Source organism: Hippichthys cyanospilos, chromosome 10 (assembly GCF_059441005.1).
Source record: "Hippichthys cyanospilos isolate Australia breed blue-spotted pipefish chromosome 10, RoL_Hcya_1.0, whole genome shotgun sequence".
NCBI lineage: Eukaryota > Metazoa > Chordata > Actinopteri > Syngnathiformes > Syngnathidae > Hippichthys > Hippichthys cyanospilos.
In genome coordinates, this window is record NC_142378.1 from 2,294,520 (window position 1) to 2,312,814 (window position 18,295).

At 42.5% G+C, this 18,295-nt stretch overlaps 2 protein-coding genes across 4 annotated transcripts in view; both read left to right on the forward strand.

The window, feature by feature from the left end:
* Window positions 1-14,324, forward strand: part of shroom2a (shroom family member 2a) — a 35,793-nt gene extending 21,469 nt beyond the window's left edge. For 2 of the 3 annotated variants that reach the window (XM_088425502.1, XM_088425503.1), the window contains exons 4-11: window positions 1,272-1,400; window positions 2,527-4,810; window positions 5,035-5,120; window positions 8,245-8,631; window positions 9,025-9,504; window positions 10,227-10,395; window positions 11,252-11,524; window positions 11,910-14,324. In XM_088425502.1, the coding sequence (XP_088281628.1) occupies window positions 1,272-1,400; window positions 2,527-4,810; window positions 5,035-5,120; window positions 8,245-8,631; window positions 9,025-9,504; window positions 10,227-10,395; window positions 11,252-11,524; window positions 11,910-12,182 (4,081 nt within the window). In that variant the 3' untranslated portion in view covers window positions 12,183-14,324. Of the gene's footprint in view, window positions 1-746; window positions 849-1,118; window positions 1,137-1,271; window positions 1,401-2,526; window positions 4,811-5,034; window positions 5,121-8,244; window positions 8,632-9,024; window positions 9,505-10,226; window positions 10,396-11,251; window positions 11,525-11,909 lie in introns of all 3 variants that reach the window. The other variant, XM_088425504.1, reaches the window with a different exon arrangement.
* A 968-nt stretch (window positions 14,325-15,292) lies between these two features.
* On the forward strand, window positions 15,293-16,997 carry LOC148416570 (claudin-34-like). Its single transcript, XM_088425505.1, has 2 exons — window positions 15,293-15,417; window positions 15,958-16,997. The coding sequence occupies exon 2, from the start codon at window positions 16,032-16,034 to the stop codon at window positions 16,731-16,733; it is 702 nt and encodes a 233-aa protein (XP_088281631.1). The 5' UTR covers window positions 15,293-15,417; window positions 15,958-16,031; the 3' UTR covers window positions 16,734-16,997.
* The last annotated feature ends 1,298 nt before the right edge of the window (window positions 16,998-18,295 follow it).

Sequence of the window (18,295 nt, forward strand, 5' to 3'; positions counted from 1 at the left end):
TCACGTATTCCTATGAATTCTATGGACTATTATGAATTATAACGATGCTCGGCATTGATACTTTATATATATATATATATATATATATATATATATATATATATATATATATATAATTACTTTCGTACTTTAGCATGTAAAGTGCAAATTACTATTATTATAAAGTCTTAAACATCTAAAGTAATAGATTACTTTAGTACTCATTTGCCCAAAAGAATCGATTACTTAATACCACTCATTCTTCAACCCCTCTCTAGTTAAAAAAAAAACAAAAAAAACAAACATGAATACCTGGGTTTCAATTTCTGGACTCTTAAAAAAAAAACATAAAAATGTGTCTTTTTCATTGAATAAATTAAGGAAAATGGCATTGTATTATATAAATAACATCTCTATATCAAACAAACAATGGAGGGTGTAATGTAACAAAATTCAAGACATATTCATGTTTTGAATGTATACCTTGTGTTTACAATTTGTATTTGTGACTGTGGCTCTATAAATATCTAAATGGCTTATATTTGAAACAAAGTGAGGGCATACTACAATCCAGGCATGTATTCTTTATCCTTTGCAAAAGACAACAAATACTGCGGCGTACTGAGAAGTTGTGATTACGAACCTTGATGGACAAACCAAAAGTATCACGATACAACATCTCGCCACGTCTAACGATTCCAACGCAACTATCGCTAAGTTCTTAGTTTATGTGCTTTGGTGTGTGTGTTCCTTCCATTGCTGCTCAGGAATATGAAAATGGTGGACATTGTAGCTCGCAAAATGCCCTCAGAGAATGATGTGAATGTGGCCCGGAGCTTCCTTACCAAGATTTTGCGAAGTTCCATGAGGTACAGTTCTGCGACGTCATCCAGTGAGCAGTAGTAGCTTAACCCTCATGTCGTCGCAATACCCACCATCACCAGCAAACCTCTTGTCATTTTCTTTTGTTGTGTTTTTTTTCAATTCGCTGCTTCCTCCTTTTTCCATAGCGACTTGTAGACTTCCTCTCCGGCATGTGGATTGTCATTAGCTTCATTCCTCATGTAGAGCATGTCATGGAGGTTTCACTGATTGTCTTCTGATGTATTTTCTCGATGTTTTTCTGACATGCATCACAGAAAGAACAACTTTATAGGGTATGTTATGACAATTAGAGAAGCAAAGTTTTTTTTTTTAATTGCTAAGGGGCGGTAACTTGAAGGATGAGAGAAAAAAAACATAAATTTGCGCTTCTCGAGATCACTGACATTTTGTTTTCTCTCTGTGTTCAGGCGCAATGAACCCATAAGCAGGCCGCACTCCTGGCACTCCACAAAGTTCAACGAAGGGCAGTCCGAGTCGGCCAAAACGCAGCCTTCCCCGCCCTCGGCGGTTGTGTGGCGCACCACGTACGATGCGAGGTAAGGCTTTGAGAATCTCTATAAAGAAACTGAGACATAATGTTTTTGTCACATGGATTCTGACCTCATGACGCATTCGATTTAAAATGTTTTAAATCACTGGCGTATAAATGCATAATCACTGCGTTTCATTGTGTGTATATATTGTGTGTGTATATATATTTATATATATATATATTTATATTTATTAAATAGCATGGGTCAACTGTGTATTAGTAGCAAACATGTGTTTGTAATTTCTTTTATTTTTTTTAAACAAACTGTGACTTGAGGCTGCATGTAAAGTAGTGACATCAAAGTCAATCCCTTGCGCAACTTCCTTGCATTGCTCACCTAAGCATTGCTTGTAGTGTAGTTTTTCGTAGTTTTTAATGATAGGTCCACAAAATGAACTCATCAAATTGTAGTATACATATTGAAGGATACAAGAGTTTGGGACAATAATGATGCCGGTGTTACTAGTTAAAGGTAAGTAGTTAAGTTAAAATTATCTGCCGTTTGGACAATTACTTGTGGTCAAAATTTGAAGAGCTGTAATCGACTGATTTATTCAACCAGGCCCTATTTTTAACTACATGAAACATGAACTATTATTTACTGCCAGCCCACTTAAAAAAAAAATAAAAAAGTGAAAAGCCGTGAAAGCTTGCAAGACCTGGAAAGTATCACAAAGTATAATTTTCACCTGCATTTCACTATTGGAGCGATTGCATACGAGTGCAATTTCTGCACTGCTGTTGTTTTAAGGAACATTTGTGCTTTAGAAGCAAACTTCCAAGAATTTTACAGTGTGACTCCACAAAAAAGTAAGTCTCTCAGCGGAATGTTTTATTAGAGTAATTACAACCTTAAGTTTTTTTGGGGTTTTTTTTACAGAAGAGAATTAGGGCCAGTGAATAGGGGGGAAAGGTTGGCAGAATCTTACTTTTATTTCAGAATTAAACTGACTTTAAAGTGAGGATTCTGAGATTCCTGACGTCTTTTTTTTCCCCTTCACGCCGCTGTAGTTTTTCGACCAAAAAAGCACCTATAAATGTATTTCTATACTGTATATTTGATCCGAGGAAGTGTGACTTTCAAGGCATTCCTAAGCAACTCGATGTTTGTGTTTTTTTTCAACACCCAGTTCGTCTTCGACCGACCTGTCCTCCGGTTGGGAGCAAACCAACCTCTGCAGGGTTTCCGACCAGTTCAGTTCCCTTGGCAGCATGGACAGCCTAGAGCACGTCCCCCACCCGTACCCGGCTGGTCAGCTGTCCCCTGCCAAGTCCAACAACAGCATGGAGCACCTCGGCGGCGGCAAAAGAGACTCCGCCTACAGCTCCTTCTCCACAAGCTCCGGCACGCCGGACTTCACGCTTTCAAAGAGCAACGCTGCCTCCACTGAGAACGTCCTGTACAAAGTCAACCAATGGGATGCCGGAGGGAGGCCGGCCAACGGGAGGGTCGGCCAAAGTCTGATGGAGGGAGTCAAACAGGACGACAGGTTGACGTACTTTCAGATGCCGGGAGGCTGCGACGGGCCCCCGACCGACGATCAGGCTGGCTCCCGCCACTCTACCTCCGGTAGAATGAGTTGCGCGCCTGTCTGGCACGTTCCGGAGAAAAAGAAAAACTCCCCCCCCTCGCCTCCGCCGCCGCTCCCGCCGGCACGCAGCGACAGTTTTGCCGCGACCAAGGAACGAGGGTTTGCCGCCGCTCATCCCGAACCGCCCAGTTCACGAACCCCCGCAAAACCCCCCGCTGAAGATCGCAGTGGCCAGAACCTGTCCCCGAAACACGACGGGGCCGGTTTTTACCCTCAGGGCCAGTTCGGCTCAAACAAGCAGCACTCCCTCTCCAGCTGCGATGTCCGGCAAGGTCAGCCGGTACATCACCGACATCACAGCGACAAAAGCACTTTCCCCGCGCAACCGTGGCCCGCGACCGCTCCCAAGCCGCTGAATGTAGGGGGTTACTTCTCCAGCATGCAGGAGCTGCCCACCAACGGTTCTGCCCAACCCGGCGGCCAGAACCTGAAGAGGAATTTAAACACGTCTCAAGCAATTCCTCCCAAAGACCCGAACATGGAGAGCAACGGACAAAACCGGTACTACGGTGTCGCTAAATTGGGGAAACCGGAGGAGAGGCAAAGTTTTGCCGGCCTCAACTCCACCCAGACAGGAATTGAGCACAATTCTCAACAAGCTGTCACCAAAGCAAAATATCAACTTTATCCGCAACAGCAATACTCTTCAAACGGTAAAGAAACTAACGGCTATAGCAAACACCATGTTGTAGAAACTCCGCCCCCTAAAGCCATTGGCGATGACCTCAGCTGCCAGGGAAGACAAAATTCACAAAACGACGAGGCTTCATACGCGAGCTGTCCCCCGGTCAGACTCTCAAACCAACGTCGATCCCTTCCTTTGCATCACCGAGAATTCCCCCGCGATACGAGACACCACGGCCAGGCCAAGGACAGGATATGCCCACAGGCCACGCCCATCCTCCATTCTTTGTCAATGGACGCCAAGGGCGAGGCCCCAAAAGGGGCCAACCCGGAGGATCCCGCGGAGTCCAACCAGATCCGGCGCAACGACCGCTTTGCCACCACCCTAAAGAACGAAATTCAGTTGAGAAGAGCCAAGCTGCAGAAGAGTAAGAGCGCAGCCGCTCTCCCCGACGAGAACCAAGACAACCAGGATGCGTGGAAGTCCAATCAGAGCTCCGCCCCAACTTTGTCGGAAAGCCCCTTCACCAACACGTACAAGGATAACTTGAAGGAAGCACAAGCTCGGGTTCTCAAAGCTACTTCCTTCAGAAGGAAAGATCTGGAGCCCATGTTGGTAGAACACTCATCAGCTGAACCTTTACCCGCTTACTCATCAGCTGCCAGGAAAGATCCCGCTCCCCTTCCGACTCTGACGGAGGCCGGCACCGGTAAATCTGCACCTTTGCGCATCGGTGGACGAAAGCGATTCGGAGCAGAGAAGAAGGTCAAGTCCTTCTCTGAACCAGACAAAATCCATGAAGTTGGAGTGAAAGTAGAAGAAAGCACAAGTTCTTCCCCAGACCAACAGAACTGGGAATCTACCGTTCCCGGTCACGTGTCCACCAACACCGAGAATCCGGTTCAATCCGGAACCCGAGGATTGATCGGCGAAACGGAACCCACGCAGAAAGAGACAAGAAGCAGGGACGGTCCCCCGGGTTGTCCAGCATACCTAGTCCTCGACCAGCAACGTCTTGGCACCTTCGCAGAATACGAGGCCAGGTGGAACATCCAGAAGAAACCTCCAGAGACGAAAGCCTCCGGACGATTCCGATCAGCCGATAGCATCTTGGATCCTAGCTCGGAGGAGAGGGTCAAATCCGCTTGTTTACACGAGAGGTCTCGATCGTCACCCTCAGCTGACTTCCGCGGACAGGTAAGGATGGCTTTTCAAAAGTTTGAGGTCCTTTGAGGACAAACCCTCAGCACGTGGGAACGAGCCGATAATAATCAATATTTGTTCTTCTCGACACGCCTCAGTTTCAGGCAGTCTGTCGTCGAGCTTGTTTTCATGCATCTTCTTAACAACCGGGAAACATGCCAGGAGCTTCTTTGAAACAAGAACGTTTCCTTTTTAAGACGATTCTGATGTTTTTCTAGACGACTTGTGTCCCCGCGATAACGGCGGAGAAGGAATATTCCCAGATGGAGGATAAACCTGCAGGGTCCCTCAATTCTGCCTCGAGGTAAATAAGATTTTTTTTGTGGCTCAGTATAACATTTTAACACGCTAGTGCAAACATGTAGATACTACGTGTGGTGTAAAAGGGTTTGGTTTTGGGTAGAATATTATTTTTTTAAATCTCTCCATCACGATCTCTCTTATTCGTGTAAAAATCTCTTGCGTCATCAGACGCCTTACTGTAGAGTCGAGCTAACTACTGAACCGGTAAGTGTGTTTAAGCACACAAAAAGTATTAGCCTTTCGGCCACTAGGTGGTGCAGCAAGTCAAGCAGTTATATGTCAAGACGGTCTTTGCATACCTGGTTTCTTCGCTCTTTTTTTTCTTGGAAACGATTCCAAACTTTTTATAGCCACTGTTTTTTTGCGTTGAGTCCTTCTCCTGTGTACATCTGCAAGAAAGGTCCGTTTACAAAACGGTGACACAAACGTGGTTTTGGCTGAGCGTCGAGGTTTTAGCCGACTTCTTTTTGAAGTCGGCCGGCCCGACTTGGTCGACTTTTCTCCCCAGCCCTAATTGAGCCCCTAACATCTTCCTGTTCCTTCACCATTCAAGTGCATTGTTGTTTTCAAAAGATGAGTTGTTTTCTCTTTAGTTATTAAAGGTTTTGTAACGGCAGCAGTTTGACCCTAGAATTAATTGGTCGGCGTTCCGCTGGTTGGGAATGATTTAATGGGGCATGACTTGTAAATATATTCAGGTTGTATAAGTACGGATACTAGGTAACTGCATCAGGCCAACAACCGCCTTATTTCAGCTATTTTCGTTGATAACATTTTGCCATTGTGTTAAAACATGTACGTTCTCAACCGTTTAGATCCTAGACATCAGCGGGTCGCTTCTTCATTCTTTTCGCGGAGGAACAGTGATGTCTTTATTATTTGTCGGAGGCGACGCAGCCCGACGGCCTTTGGCCCAAACCGTGCCAACAGACGCTGTCTCTGTGGTGCCGCTTTGTGTCAGGAAATGGAGGTTCCTTGTGTATGCCGGTGAATGCTTCCTGGTCACGTGATGTGGATGTCTCTGCACTTCCGATCAGTAATTTAGGAGTCTTTAGCTTTTCTGTATCCCCCACCCCAACAAACATATACGCATATAGGTGAAACCCACCCTTGGGGGTGTCGAGTATCTCGTCCTCATTGTGTGCCCTTGCATGACAACGCTCAGTGTCATCGGGGTGTCTCGTCGACGAGCTCCGCCCAGTCTGTGATACTGATACAGGAGTAGTCTGGAAACGGCAACAGGTGGCCGCAAAGAAAGAGACGATGGAAATTCCGGGCATAAAGCGTTCTTTTGGGTGAGTGGTCATAAGTACCGGGCTTTTTTTAATTAGCGTAAAGGTGTTTGAAGCTTGAAGGAAAGGACTTTATTTTACGCCCTGCAATTAACTGGGGTTCACATGATGGCACATCTGCTGGATTATTTGTCAAAGGTAAACACAGGGTGAATGGCAGATATGTAGTCAAAGCTATGATTGACCATTTTATGTGATCGCCGCGAAAAAAAAAAAAAGGCAGCATCTGTTTGACCGTTCCGCAAATTGTATCTTGTGACTGTCCAATTGATGCACTTCATTGCTTCCTAATTGAGTTTGCCTAGGAGTCCTCACATGCATTTCTTTAGAATCTCCACGGCGCAGATGAATGGACATTAGCTTAACAGACTTGATACTTAAATAGAAGTCGAAATACCTGTACAAAATTTTTAAAACGTCTATTCATTGAAGTAGAGGGCACTTTGACGCCAGTTTCAGTCGGCGCCAGAGGGCAGTAGACACCATGTCTGCGGTTCTGCAGTTATACTGCAATTGAAACAACACAGTAATATAAGTGTAATACGAAAACAAAGCCAGCTAAGGGGTTTAAACCTAGGCTATAATACACCATCATGTTTAATACAAGAGTGCAAGTAGGAATCATGTCCACTGTCATGGCACTGTCATGCTTTACATAAAGCTCAAAGAAATCTAGACTTTTTTCAAACAAATTCCTTGTCTGATGGAAAAATACGGAACTAATGACAATGGCTTTCATATTAAATTTGACCAAAGCAAGGGCATTAGACATTTTGCATTTTGCTGAACGTTGTCACGTTCCTAAAAATGTGCTTTTAGTTTGAAAAGAGAAGCTTTGATTTTATTTTATTCCTTTATTCTTTTATCCCTATCATTTTTAGTCGCTATTTTATTCTTTTTATCCTTCATTTCATTCTATTTTCGACCCTTACTCATTTTGTCGTATCAGATTTAGCGTTTATGTCTTTGAGCTGTTGTGTCTGTTTTTACGATGTTTTTATTTTTCTGTACTGCACTTTGGTCAGCTGTGGTTGTTTTAAATCGCTTAACAAATAAAGTTGGATTGGATTGGATAGAAAAATTAAAAGTGTTCATTTATATCGCTGAAAGGTCTATCTTAATTTGCATTATGTGTTAGCATGAAGCTAAAATAGCTTGTATAGCTTGTGTGGATGTTTCAAATACTCTGTAATTTTCTGTTTTACATGTATAAACAAAAGTGTGCGTGTGTGTGTGTGTGTGTGTGTAGAAAGTGTTTGTCACTATGGTTCGAAAAGATGATTCATTTCATGGCATGTTAAAAACGCCGCTGACATTCAAGTTGAGCCATGCGGTTGGTCGATGTTTTTTTTTACAAGACTTTGTTGAAAATCACAAAGTAAATTGTTGTTTTGCAGTCAGAATTCCTTCTTTGGCCTTGTTTTATAATTTGAGGTTTCACAAAGCAAAAAGTCACCCTTCTGCTAGCACATTTTCTCCATTTTTTTTTTTTTTTTTGTCTCGAATCCAAAAGCAGTAAAACAGCTGTCAAAGTGAGAACTCTTCTTTGCAGCGTATGAGTTAAGTACGCTAATAAAGTCATTTTTCTCAGCGCGTGTGCCACGCTGCCGGACAAACTTCCTTCTAAGAGTTAAAAAAAATCTCGGGAGGATTATTTATTCCTCCTCGCTGGCTTTTTGTGGGAGCTGAAATATTCCTGGCAGCCGGAGTCAAGGGAGGAGACTTGAAAACTTTTTTTTTCAATCGCAGTGGCTGCTGGCGAGAAGAAGAAGAGGCTGGAGATGATCGTCTGCGCCCCGTGTAATTAAAATCTTTTTTGTCGTCAATCCCAAGCTTCCCGGAGGATCGCGCGGCGAGAGAGAACCCCGAGCGCGCGCAAACTCCCCCCGGGACGAGGCGCGGAGCCGCTACGACTGCAGCTGCCGTCAACCGCGGAACGGCGGAGTCCGGCCGCCCTCGGGTCACGGAGCGCGCCAAGCCCCCCCCGCCCAGATGCCCCGACGTCAAGCCGGACCGGGCCGCGCGTCCCCGAAGTCACACCCCCGACCGCGAGGCTGAAAAGGACGAGGACAGAGCGCAAGCGGGCGCAGTTGCGCGTCACACGCCGGCGCTCGCTTCCTCCTACGGGATGGAGGCACCACGTTCGCCTTCCCCGCAGTTTTCCCCGCAGAGACTCAGCGACAAGCCGCCCGTCTCGCTACGCGACCATAACTCCAACGGGTAAGCTTTTTTTCGGGTGCTTCATTGGTACAAATGAGTTTATTGAGAATTGAGTTCGAATTTGATTCTAAAGTGTTTTTTTTTTTTCACGGTTTTGCATTTCCTGATTTTTTTAAGGGGGAATTACCGTAATTTCTCTAATATAAGACACTTTTTTTCCTCAAAATTAAAGTCAAAAGGCCCCCAGGCCATAGTTGGGAACCCCTTCACTAAACTGTAAATTTGATTCATAAAGCAGAGGCGGGCATTTAAATATTCTTGTCACTGGGCATGGAAAAAGACTCTGCCACTATGCAGCGACACTTCAAATCAGCACGCATGTGGCCACAGAAATGTTTTCCTCCCCCTCAAACTATTCTCAATGTTTTTTTTTTTTTTCCCCCCCTATTCCAGGATGGAAAACGGAACGGAAAAGTCAAGCAACGCGGTGAAGAAAGTGCCCGTCAGGATTGTGCGTTCGGATGGAATGCCAGAGACGGAGAACGGGAGGACGTACCCGCCGCGTCCCGATGAGGCGTCCGCCGCCGCAACGGGCGGTCCCGATATTAGCAAACTGGGCAGCCTGGGAGCCGGCGGGCAGGATTCGCTTTTCTGCGCTTTCATCCGGCAGAAAGAACTCGATGAACCTTCGGGCGAGCCCCCAGCCGATGCCGCCGCCAGCGCGTCAGAGGAGCAGAAGAGGGAGGAGCTAGCCCGAGACATCATGGACAAGGACAAGTCGTTGGCTGAAATCCTGGACCAGAGTAAGATGAAGACCACCATGGACCTGATGGAGGGCCTGTTCCCTCAAGATGAGCAGCTGCTGGAAGGAGCTCACCAACGCAGGAAAGCACCGTCCAAAGCCACCAACGTCACCCGGCAGCCCGAGGAAAGGTCAGGAAGTTTCAGCAATTTTCATCCGTCATTGTAATTGTCGGGATAGACACTACATCAAATGGCCGTCAGACATCTGTCAGCCCGCCACACCCATTTTTGCTTGGAGGGATGCGTTTAAAGCAACCAATGAATGCAGATCAAATTTGCATTGCATAAAATTTGCAGAGAAGTTTTTAAATTCCCTAATTTAAGACTTTTTTTGTAAATTCAACCACAGCAATACTTTGTTTCACTTTTAGTGTATGTGACAGATGAAATTTAGACAAATGTTAATTTGTCTAGATTTCTTTGAGCTTTATGTAAAGCATGACAGTGCCATCCAGTGGACATGATTCCTAGTTGCACTCTTGTCCCCTGTATTAAACATGATGGTGTATTATAGCCTAGGTTTAAACCCCTTAGCCGGCTTTGTTTTCGTGTTACACTTATATTACTGTGTTGTTTCAACTGCAGTATAACTGCAGAACCGCAGACATGGTGTTAACATTAAGGTGTAAGTACCAATACACACCAAAGCAGAAAAAAGAATGAATATGAGTGCAGACGGAATTAGACCAGCCAAATTTTGTATCTGAAAAGCAACATTTGCAACTACTAAGTTAGTTTTTCATTGCTGCACAGTTTTTCTAAGCACACAAATAAATATGTAAATAAGCTAGTCACAACGTTTCGAGTACTGTGGTGCAGAGTTATCCAAACTTCCAATGATCTTATTTCAGGGAGAAAGAGGACAGCATGGCGGCGGTTGCCATGGTGACCAGCTCTGCATATTACAGCACGTCCGCCCCCAAAGCTGAGCTTCTCATCAAGTTGAAAGACATGCAGGAGCAGAATGAGGACTACGACGACTCGGAGGATGAACTTGACATGGATCTGGCCAACAAGAAGGTGTGACGCTTCCTGCAACTCAGTTTGGGCCTGGAAAGGCCGCACGCAGTATACAGTACAATATTAACTCATTCAATCCCAAAAATATTTTTTTTAAGCAGTCCAGACATTCAATTCTAAGTTCTTACTTACTGTATGTATGTATTTCTTTCAAATATTTGGCTAAAGGAGGGTCTAACCATCGCTAGTGAATTGAGAATCAAGTAATTAATTCATCACTAAAGTAATTGATTACTTTAGGTAATAAAAGTACTAAATTAATTGATTATTTTAGGTAATAAAAGTACGAAAGTAACTGTTGTAAATCTGTGTGTGTGTATGTAGTATGTATACATGTGTATATGTATGTATATGTATGTATATGTATATATATATATATATATATATATATATATATATATATATATATATATATTTAAAATTCATCTATACATGTATAAACAAAATATAAAAATGATATAAAATATAAATTAATAAATGATTATTTATAAACATTAATTTGGCTTTATATATTTTACCATTGTTTTTTTATTATTGTTAGATATTTTTATATTTTAATTCATAATAAATTAAAATTTTATATGAATGTAAATCTACATACAAGAATATATTTTATACAGTAATACTATAAGACTACGATAAGTCTTTGAAGATAATTAGAAAATTGCCTATAATATTTATTATATATAATATTAATATTATATATAATATTAATATTTATAATGAATTCATTCACAGATATGTAAAAAATTGCCTTATATTATAAGACTATTTTATAATACATTAGAAGCTTTGTCAAGTGTATGAAAAAGTTGCAATTCACCATTGATTTTTTGTTTTTTTCTTTTATGTGCAGCAAGAGCTGATGGACAGCCTGAGCAAGAAGCTTCAAGTTCTGCGCGAGGCCCGCCAGAGCCTGCAGGAGGACGTGCTGGACAACAACGCGCTGGGAGACGAGGTGGAGGCGCGCGTCCAGCAGGTGTGCAAGCCCAACGAGCTGGACAAGTTCCGCATGTTCGTGGGCGACCTGGACAAGGTGGTGAGCCTGCTGCTGTCGCTTTCGGGCCGCTTGGCCAGGGTGGAGAACGCCCTCAACAGCCTGGATGAGGAGGCCACGCCCGAGGAGAGAGTACGTCCCCATTTCCCCGCTTGAAATCATTTTTTTTAAACATATGTTCTATTCATCTCAGTCGTGTAAACACCGAATTCTGAAGAAGCAAACCGAAAGTGATTCTTTTTGTGTGTTTGTGAAGTGTAATTGCTCATCCACACCACTAGGCGGTGTTGTGGCACGCTAATTGTCTTTTCAGCTCCGTTCTTGTTTTTTTAAATCCACGTTAAAGTGCAGCTAAAATGTTTATTTTTAAAAAGAACAGTATTATTCGACGATAGTGGTGAATACTCCGAAAATTGCATTGTGTGTGATATCAGTAGGTAATTTACGCACTTTTTCTAGTGGAAAAAAAAAAAATCCGATAACCCGACCACTGACAGATTGTCCATTTTTTTCCCAGCGCACGCTGACGGAGAAGCGCAAACTGCTGATCCGACAGCACGAGGACGCCAAGGAGCTGAAGGACAACCTGGACCGGCGCGAGCGCGCCGTCTACGACATCCTGGCCAGCTACCTGCCCGAGGACGGCATGGCCGACTACGAGCACTTTGTCAAGATGAAATCGGCGCTCATCATCGAGCAGCGCAAATTAGAGGACAAAATCAAACTGGGCGAAGAGCAGCTCAAGTGTCTGCTGGACAGTCTGCCCATCGAGCAGCGCTTGGCCTTTTGAGACGTTTGAAATGCAACTCGCGTCCACTGGGGGTCGCCAGAGACTTAGGTATTTTCCCCGTCGGCCCCGACGCGACTCCGCGGAGAAAGATGCTGCTTTTTCTTGACACCTGTGGTGAATGCAGTGAAACCCCGTTTATCGCGGGGGGAAAACATGAAAGTCCGTCAAATAGGGGAACCACATACAACACTTGATTTTTTTTTTTTCCTTGCCGCATAAAAAAAAAAAACGGAGATTTAAACATTGCACCGTGGTGACTTGAGATACAAGCTTTTTTTCTCGCAAACATTTGAGATACAATCACTGTGGATGTCAACAAGACAAATAACAACAAGCAGCAAAAAAAATGTTTACTACCACTCCCATTTGAAGCTTACTGTCAAACTAAATAAAATTAAGAGAAGTACTTTCCACACAATATTGTGTATTTAATTCTGCTAGCTTTATGCTAACACAATATAAAACAGCATTGACAGGTTAACGAATAGCATCACTAGCACTAGAGTTACAGTCCTTTAAAGGGGCAGTGTGTAAAATTTAGACCATTTTTAATTAAAAGGCAATAAAGGGTTATAAATATTAAAACCTTGCAAATAAACGTGGTCTTAACGCCCAACAGCATGTCTTAAATATAACCGTAGGTCTAGTTATCATTAAATGATATTACATAGGGGGTGCTACTCCCCCGGAGGCGGCCATGTCTGTTATAGCTACGGACAATGGTAAGTGCAGCACCTCCTGCTTTCCGTCATGAAAAACGGTCCAAATCTTACACAGTGTCCCTTTAACCAACAGACATTTAAACGCAATGCTGAATTAAACACAAGAGAGAATATATAATTATATAAGAAACCGGCATATATTCTTTATCCTCTCAGAGAACTGATAAATTGTAGCAGTATTTCTCAATTTTCTTCATTTGTGTCTGCTTGACTGCATTATACTGCCCCCTAGTGGCACAGAGACTAAGACTCAAAATGAATTCATGATGCACACTTGTTTCAAGTCTTTATATTCTTATTCATATCATTACTGTACATTTGATAACGTTTAATAGGATATTGTGCTAATTTTCTTTAAAAAAAAACTCATTTTTTGTTCAAATAGCACTTTAAAAAAAAAAAACAACCATACCTGCATTCAGAGTACTCTACATACAAATCACACTTGTGTCTCAAGGCACCACTGTATAGTCAAACACCAAAACGCAACCATATAATAATTAAAATCTATCTTCATGCTGAAATGTATTGCTAACTGAAATTAGCGCAAAATGTTACGGTAATTCCAAAAACATATGGAGCAGCAACACATACTGTACAAATGGAGAGTATAGCAATATTCACATGCATATTTTTTTTCTGCTCTGTGGGAAAGACAGCTATTACTTAGTAATAAGTCATTTTGGACTATCTGCCTCTTCTTCTATTAGGCTGCATCGCTTTCAGTAGAACTCAGTGCTGCCTTGCATGTTGTGGCGCAAAGTGGTACTACACCCAAGGAGCACAATTTAGATTTGACTGCATACTGTAAAATACACACACAATAGGAAGTTATCGTATCCTTAATTTCACGTTTTTTGTTTTGATGTTTTGTTTGTTTGTTTTAGTTTTTTTTTTTTTTTTTTTTTTTTTTTTTAGTAATTTATTGTAGCCTTTGGATCAGTACAGCATTCCAGCGGACATCACTTTTGCTGTCACGTGACTTCGGAATAACCACTATTTATCACCTTTTCGCATATTTTCATCAGTTTTTTTTTCTAAATGTTATCGGCCTTAAAGTGAGACCCGATGTGAAGCCCCACCCACATTGTTGACATTTTCTAGAGCACTTGGCCACACAGGAGATGCACTTGACTTTCAGTGCCAAGTGCCTGCCGCCCAGCACACTGACGCCAACGTCCACCCAAGAGCCGTGCAAAATTGAAGAAATGTTTATTGTTCTATATTATGAACATTTGTGACTTTTTTGTAATGTTTTTTTTTTTTAAGAATTTCTTAGCGGGCCGGTTCAAAACTGTAAAACACAATATCATTTTCCCCAGTCTTTCAAGGCCCTCGTGTGGGTAGTTTCCACTCCAAAAACATCCCCAAGCCGCTTGAAAATCCTGATGGGAAAAATTAAATCCAAGTGTCGAAAACACTTCCAATTGTCTTTTTTTTTTTTTTTTTTTTACACATATATTGCCTTTTTCCAATGGCCCAACTCATTGATGTCACTCATTAACTCAGCCAAGCCCTCTGAGGTTGCTGATAGCGTGACAGTTACACGCGCATCTTTTACAGTTGCAACGTGCGCTCGCCGCCATCGGTTCCCGATTTTCCTCTTCTCTTGATTAGACGGCAAATTTTGCAAATTTTCACTCTGGATGGAACGTCTTTGCAGGTAACTTTTCTCAATTTAATTCCGCACAAGTATAAAATGACGCGTATGTTAACCCCTGGGTAAAATTTGCAAACGGGAGGTAAAGCGGTACACCCTGTAAGTGTCAAATTTAGCCCATGTCAGGCTCATTTACTGCCATTCCGAATTGGAAATATTGTCCATTTTGGACATATTGAAAACTTGATGTTTTATCAAGCATTTTCCGCCATTTTTGCATGAATCCTTTCAATAGCAACTCACAAATGAGAAGCAATAGAAAGTTTTGTGTTGACACTCCAAAACCACCGGGTGGCGACCGACTTTTGACATTTACAAGCCTGTAGCATTTGTGTGAACTCTTTCAGTATTTAGCATTTTCATTCACCTTTCAAGGCCAGCAGAATATTGTGTGCTATGTCTATGTAAATATGGTTGCTGCTAAAGAAAGATTGACTTCCATTCTTCAGTTACAATTGCATGTAGGTGATAGCTGTGTTGTAAGTGTGGAAACGCTGCCATCCAATGGTCACAGTTATCACTACAGTGCTCACTTGGCTTATATTAGATAAGTATTCGTCAAGGTTGTCAGTTAGCCTCCTTATTTGCATATAATATGCTAGTTGCAATTATGCTAATTCCTGCCATTCAAACATACGCTACGTTTTCAATTGTTCTGCCTTGAGTAAAATGGAAAGATTTTTTCACGTGTAATGTTATGATGGAAAACCTCCCGGTAACTGAAATATTTTTTTTTGTGGAAGGTGGCCATCTTTAACATCCTTAAGTCAACGTGTCAGCCAACTCTCCCATCATCATCATCATCATCATCATCATCAATTCATCAAAGAACGAAACCCCTTCAAATTAAATGGTACATCTCTCTCTAATCAAAAAGTTCACAGAAGAACAAATTTGACTCTACATAGTTTGAGTGTTGTCAGTTTCACCATAAAACACAAGTCAACAAAGAATTTTCTTTTTGCTGACATAGTTTGACCGCCGCTCCACGCAATGTTACAAAAATCACAGGAAAATCAGCGTGATAAATCCTCTTAAAAAGTATCTCAAAAATGGTAATTATCAGGGTCCAAAATTATATAGTCCAAAATTATATGGTCCAAAATTTGGACAATGATTGTTTATGTACACAAAATCTCGCACGCCGAGCTGCAATCACATAGAAATGTCAGAATCGTTGTACATGTTTTCATCATCTCCTGGAAATTTCAGCCCCCTTGTGTTTTTTTTTCCCATTGATTCGTTAATGATATCATCAAAAAATCTCCGGAATTTCCATAATTTGTAACATAATGCCACAAGGGTTAAAAGATGGAAATTCTCGTCCATGGCACCGAATGAGTTAATTTTGACAGCCCTATGTGTCTTACAGTAACTGTATTGATACCCACAGCCGCCCCGAGACAAAATTCTCCTTAGGGAGACGAACGGAGAGACGCCTTGACCTTTGACCTCAATATCATCATCATGCTATTCCTGGCACACACGGCCCACTGGCAGTTTTTGGGCTTGCTGGCCGGCTGCATGGCGTGGATTCTCACCATGGCGGCGGCGGGCATGGACGAGTGGCGCCTTTGGCGCGTGGACCCCGACAACCGCACGGCGGTCATCGCCTCGGGCGTGGCCTGGGTGGGCATCTGGCGGGCGTGCTTTCACAGCCACGCCCTTCCCAAGATGGAGAACTGCCAGAGTATGACGGCCTCGGACGATTTCGTCCCGGCGGAAATCCGGGCGGCGCAGGTTCTCATGACGTTGGCCATGTTGGGCGGCCTGGCGGGCAACGCCGCCGCCGTCCGAGCGGTGAGGCGGGTTTACTTCTCGCTGGAGCGTCGCGGCGGGGTCCGCGCGGCCTTCGTCCTGGCGGGGGCGCTCTATCTCCTCACCGCGGCGCTCGCGCTAGTTCCCCTAGCGTGGAACGCGAACGCGGCGGTCAATAACGCCGCCATCGCCTTCCCGCCCCGCTTCTTACTTCCCTCCGCCCCCGCCGGCCAGCGGATCGGCGCGGCCGTCGGGGTGGGCTTCGTGGCCGCCGTCCTCATGCTCATCAGCGGCTTGCTGTTTCTGGCGCACCGCCACGTGTGGAAGACCCTCAAAGCGGAAGGACACAGAGAGGCAAAAAGCAAGCGAGGAAGGCACAATCCCGCTTTTCGTATTGAGCAACTTTCATGATGGCAAAATTCTATTCGACCTTAACGGGAATTTTCACAGTTGGAAACGTTTCCAAAATATCATTGTCTCTTAAATCGTTCACTCCTCAATAAAAATGGATGACATGGAGTCATCAATGGAAGCCAATAAGCTCAACAGGGAATTGAATTATACAGTAGTTACTGTATATGAAAATACAATACCTTACCTTACAGTACAATAATAATACTTTGCTTTACAGTACAATAATATCTTTCCTCACCTTACCTTACAATACAATAATACCTTACCTGAGAACACAATAAGGACTTACCTTACCATATAATATTAATACCTTACCTTACCTTAGAATAAAACATTAACACTTACTTTACCTAACAATACAATAATAATACCTTACCTTAGAACAAAACAGTAATACTTACTTTACCTTACAATACAATAATAACACCTTATCTTACAATACGATAGTAATACCCTATCTTACCTTACTATCCAATAATGATACCTTACCTTACAGTACAATAATCTTACCTTACCTTGCCTTACAATACAATAATATTACCTTACAATACAATAATATTAATTCCATATCTCACCTTATCTTACAATGATACCTTACAATACAATAATAAAATATCTTACTTTACCTTAGAATAAAACAATAATACTTACTTTACCTTACAATACAATAATCTTCCCTTACGATACAATAATAAAAACATTATCATACAATAATAATACAATATCTTACAATAAAATAATAATACCCTATTTTACCTTACTATCCAATAATGATACCTTACCTTACAGTACAATAATCTTACCTTACCTTGCCTTACAATACAATAATCTTACCTTACAATACAATAATAGTAATACCATACCTTACCTTATCTTACATTGATACCTTACCTTACAATACAATAATAAAAAACCTTTACGTTTCCTTACAAACAATAAGAATACCTTACCTTACTATACAATAATAAAAATCTTCCCTTACAATACAAAAATAATAGCTTACAATACAATAATAATAGTTTACAATACAATAATCTTACCTCTTTACCTTAAAATACAATAATAATACCTTACCTTAAAATACAGTAATAAAAACCTTAGTTTACCTTACAATACGATAATAGTACCTTACCTTACAATACAATAACAACAAACTTACCTTACCTTGCAATACAACGATATTCAGATTCAATATAAACAGAAATGTTGATGTCGAGTCAATCGACTCAGCGGTATCAAATGATACTATGTCCTCTGATTCAATACCACCATTGACATCGTCAAATAACACAATGGTGACGCATCACACGGTCTCTCGTATCACGATACCAGCGTGTAGAATCAACGTTGTGATATATGCGGTATGTTTGTGGGTCAGCTTGACCATGTGAACTTGCATGTAGGAGGCTAACACGTGAGCTTTTGGAGGGGGAGGGGGGGAGGGGGGGCGGCCCACTCGGGCGAACAAAAGGCCGTTGAGCCGCCGTCACAAACACAAGTCCGACACGAGTGGAGCACAAGTGGCGCTCGGAACAAATTCCCCAAAAGTTAAGGAGCAC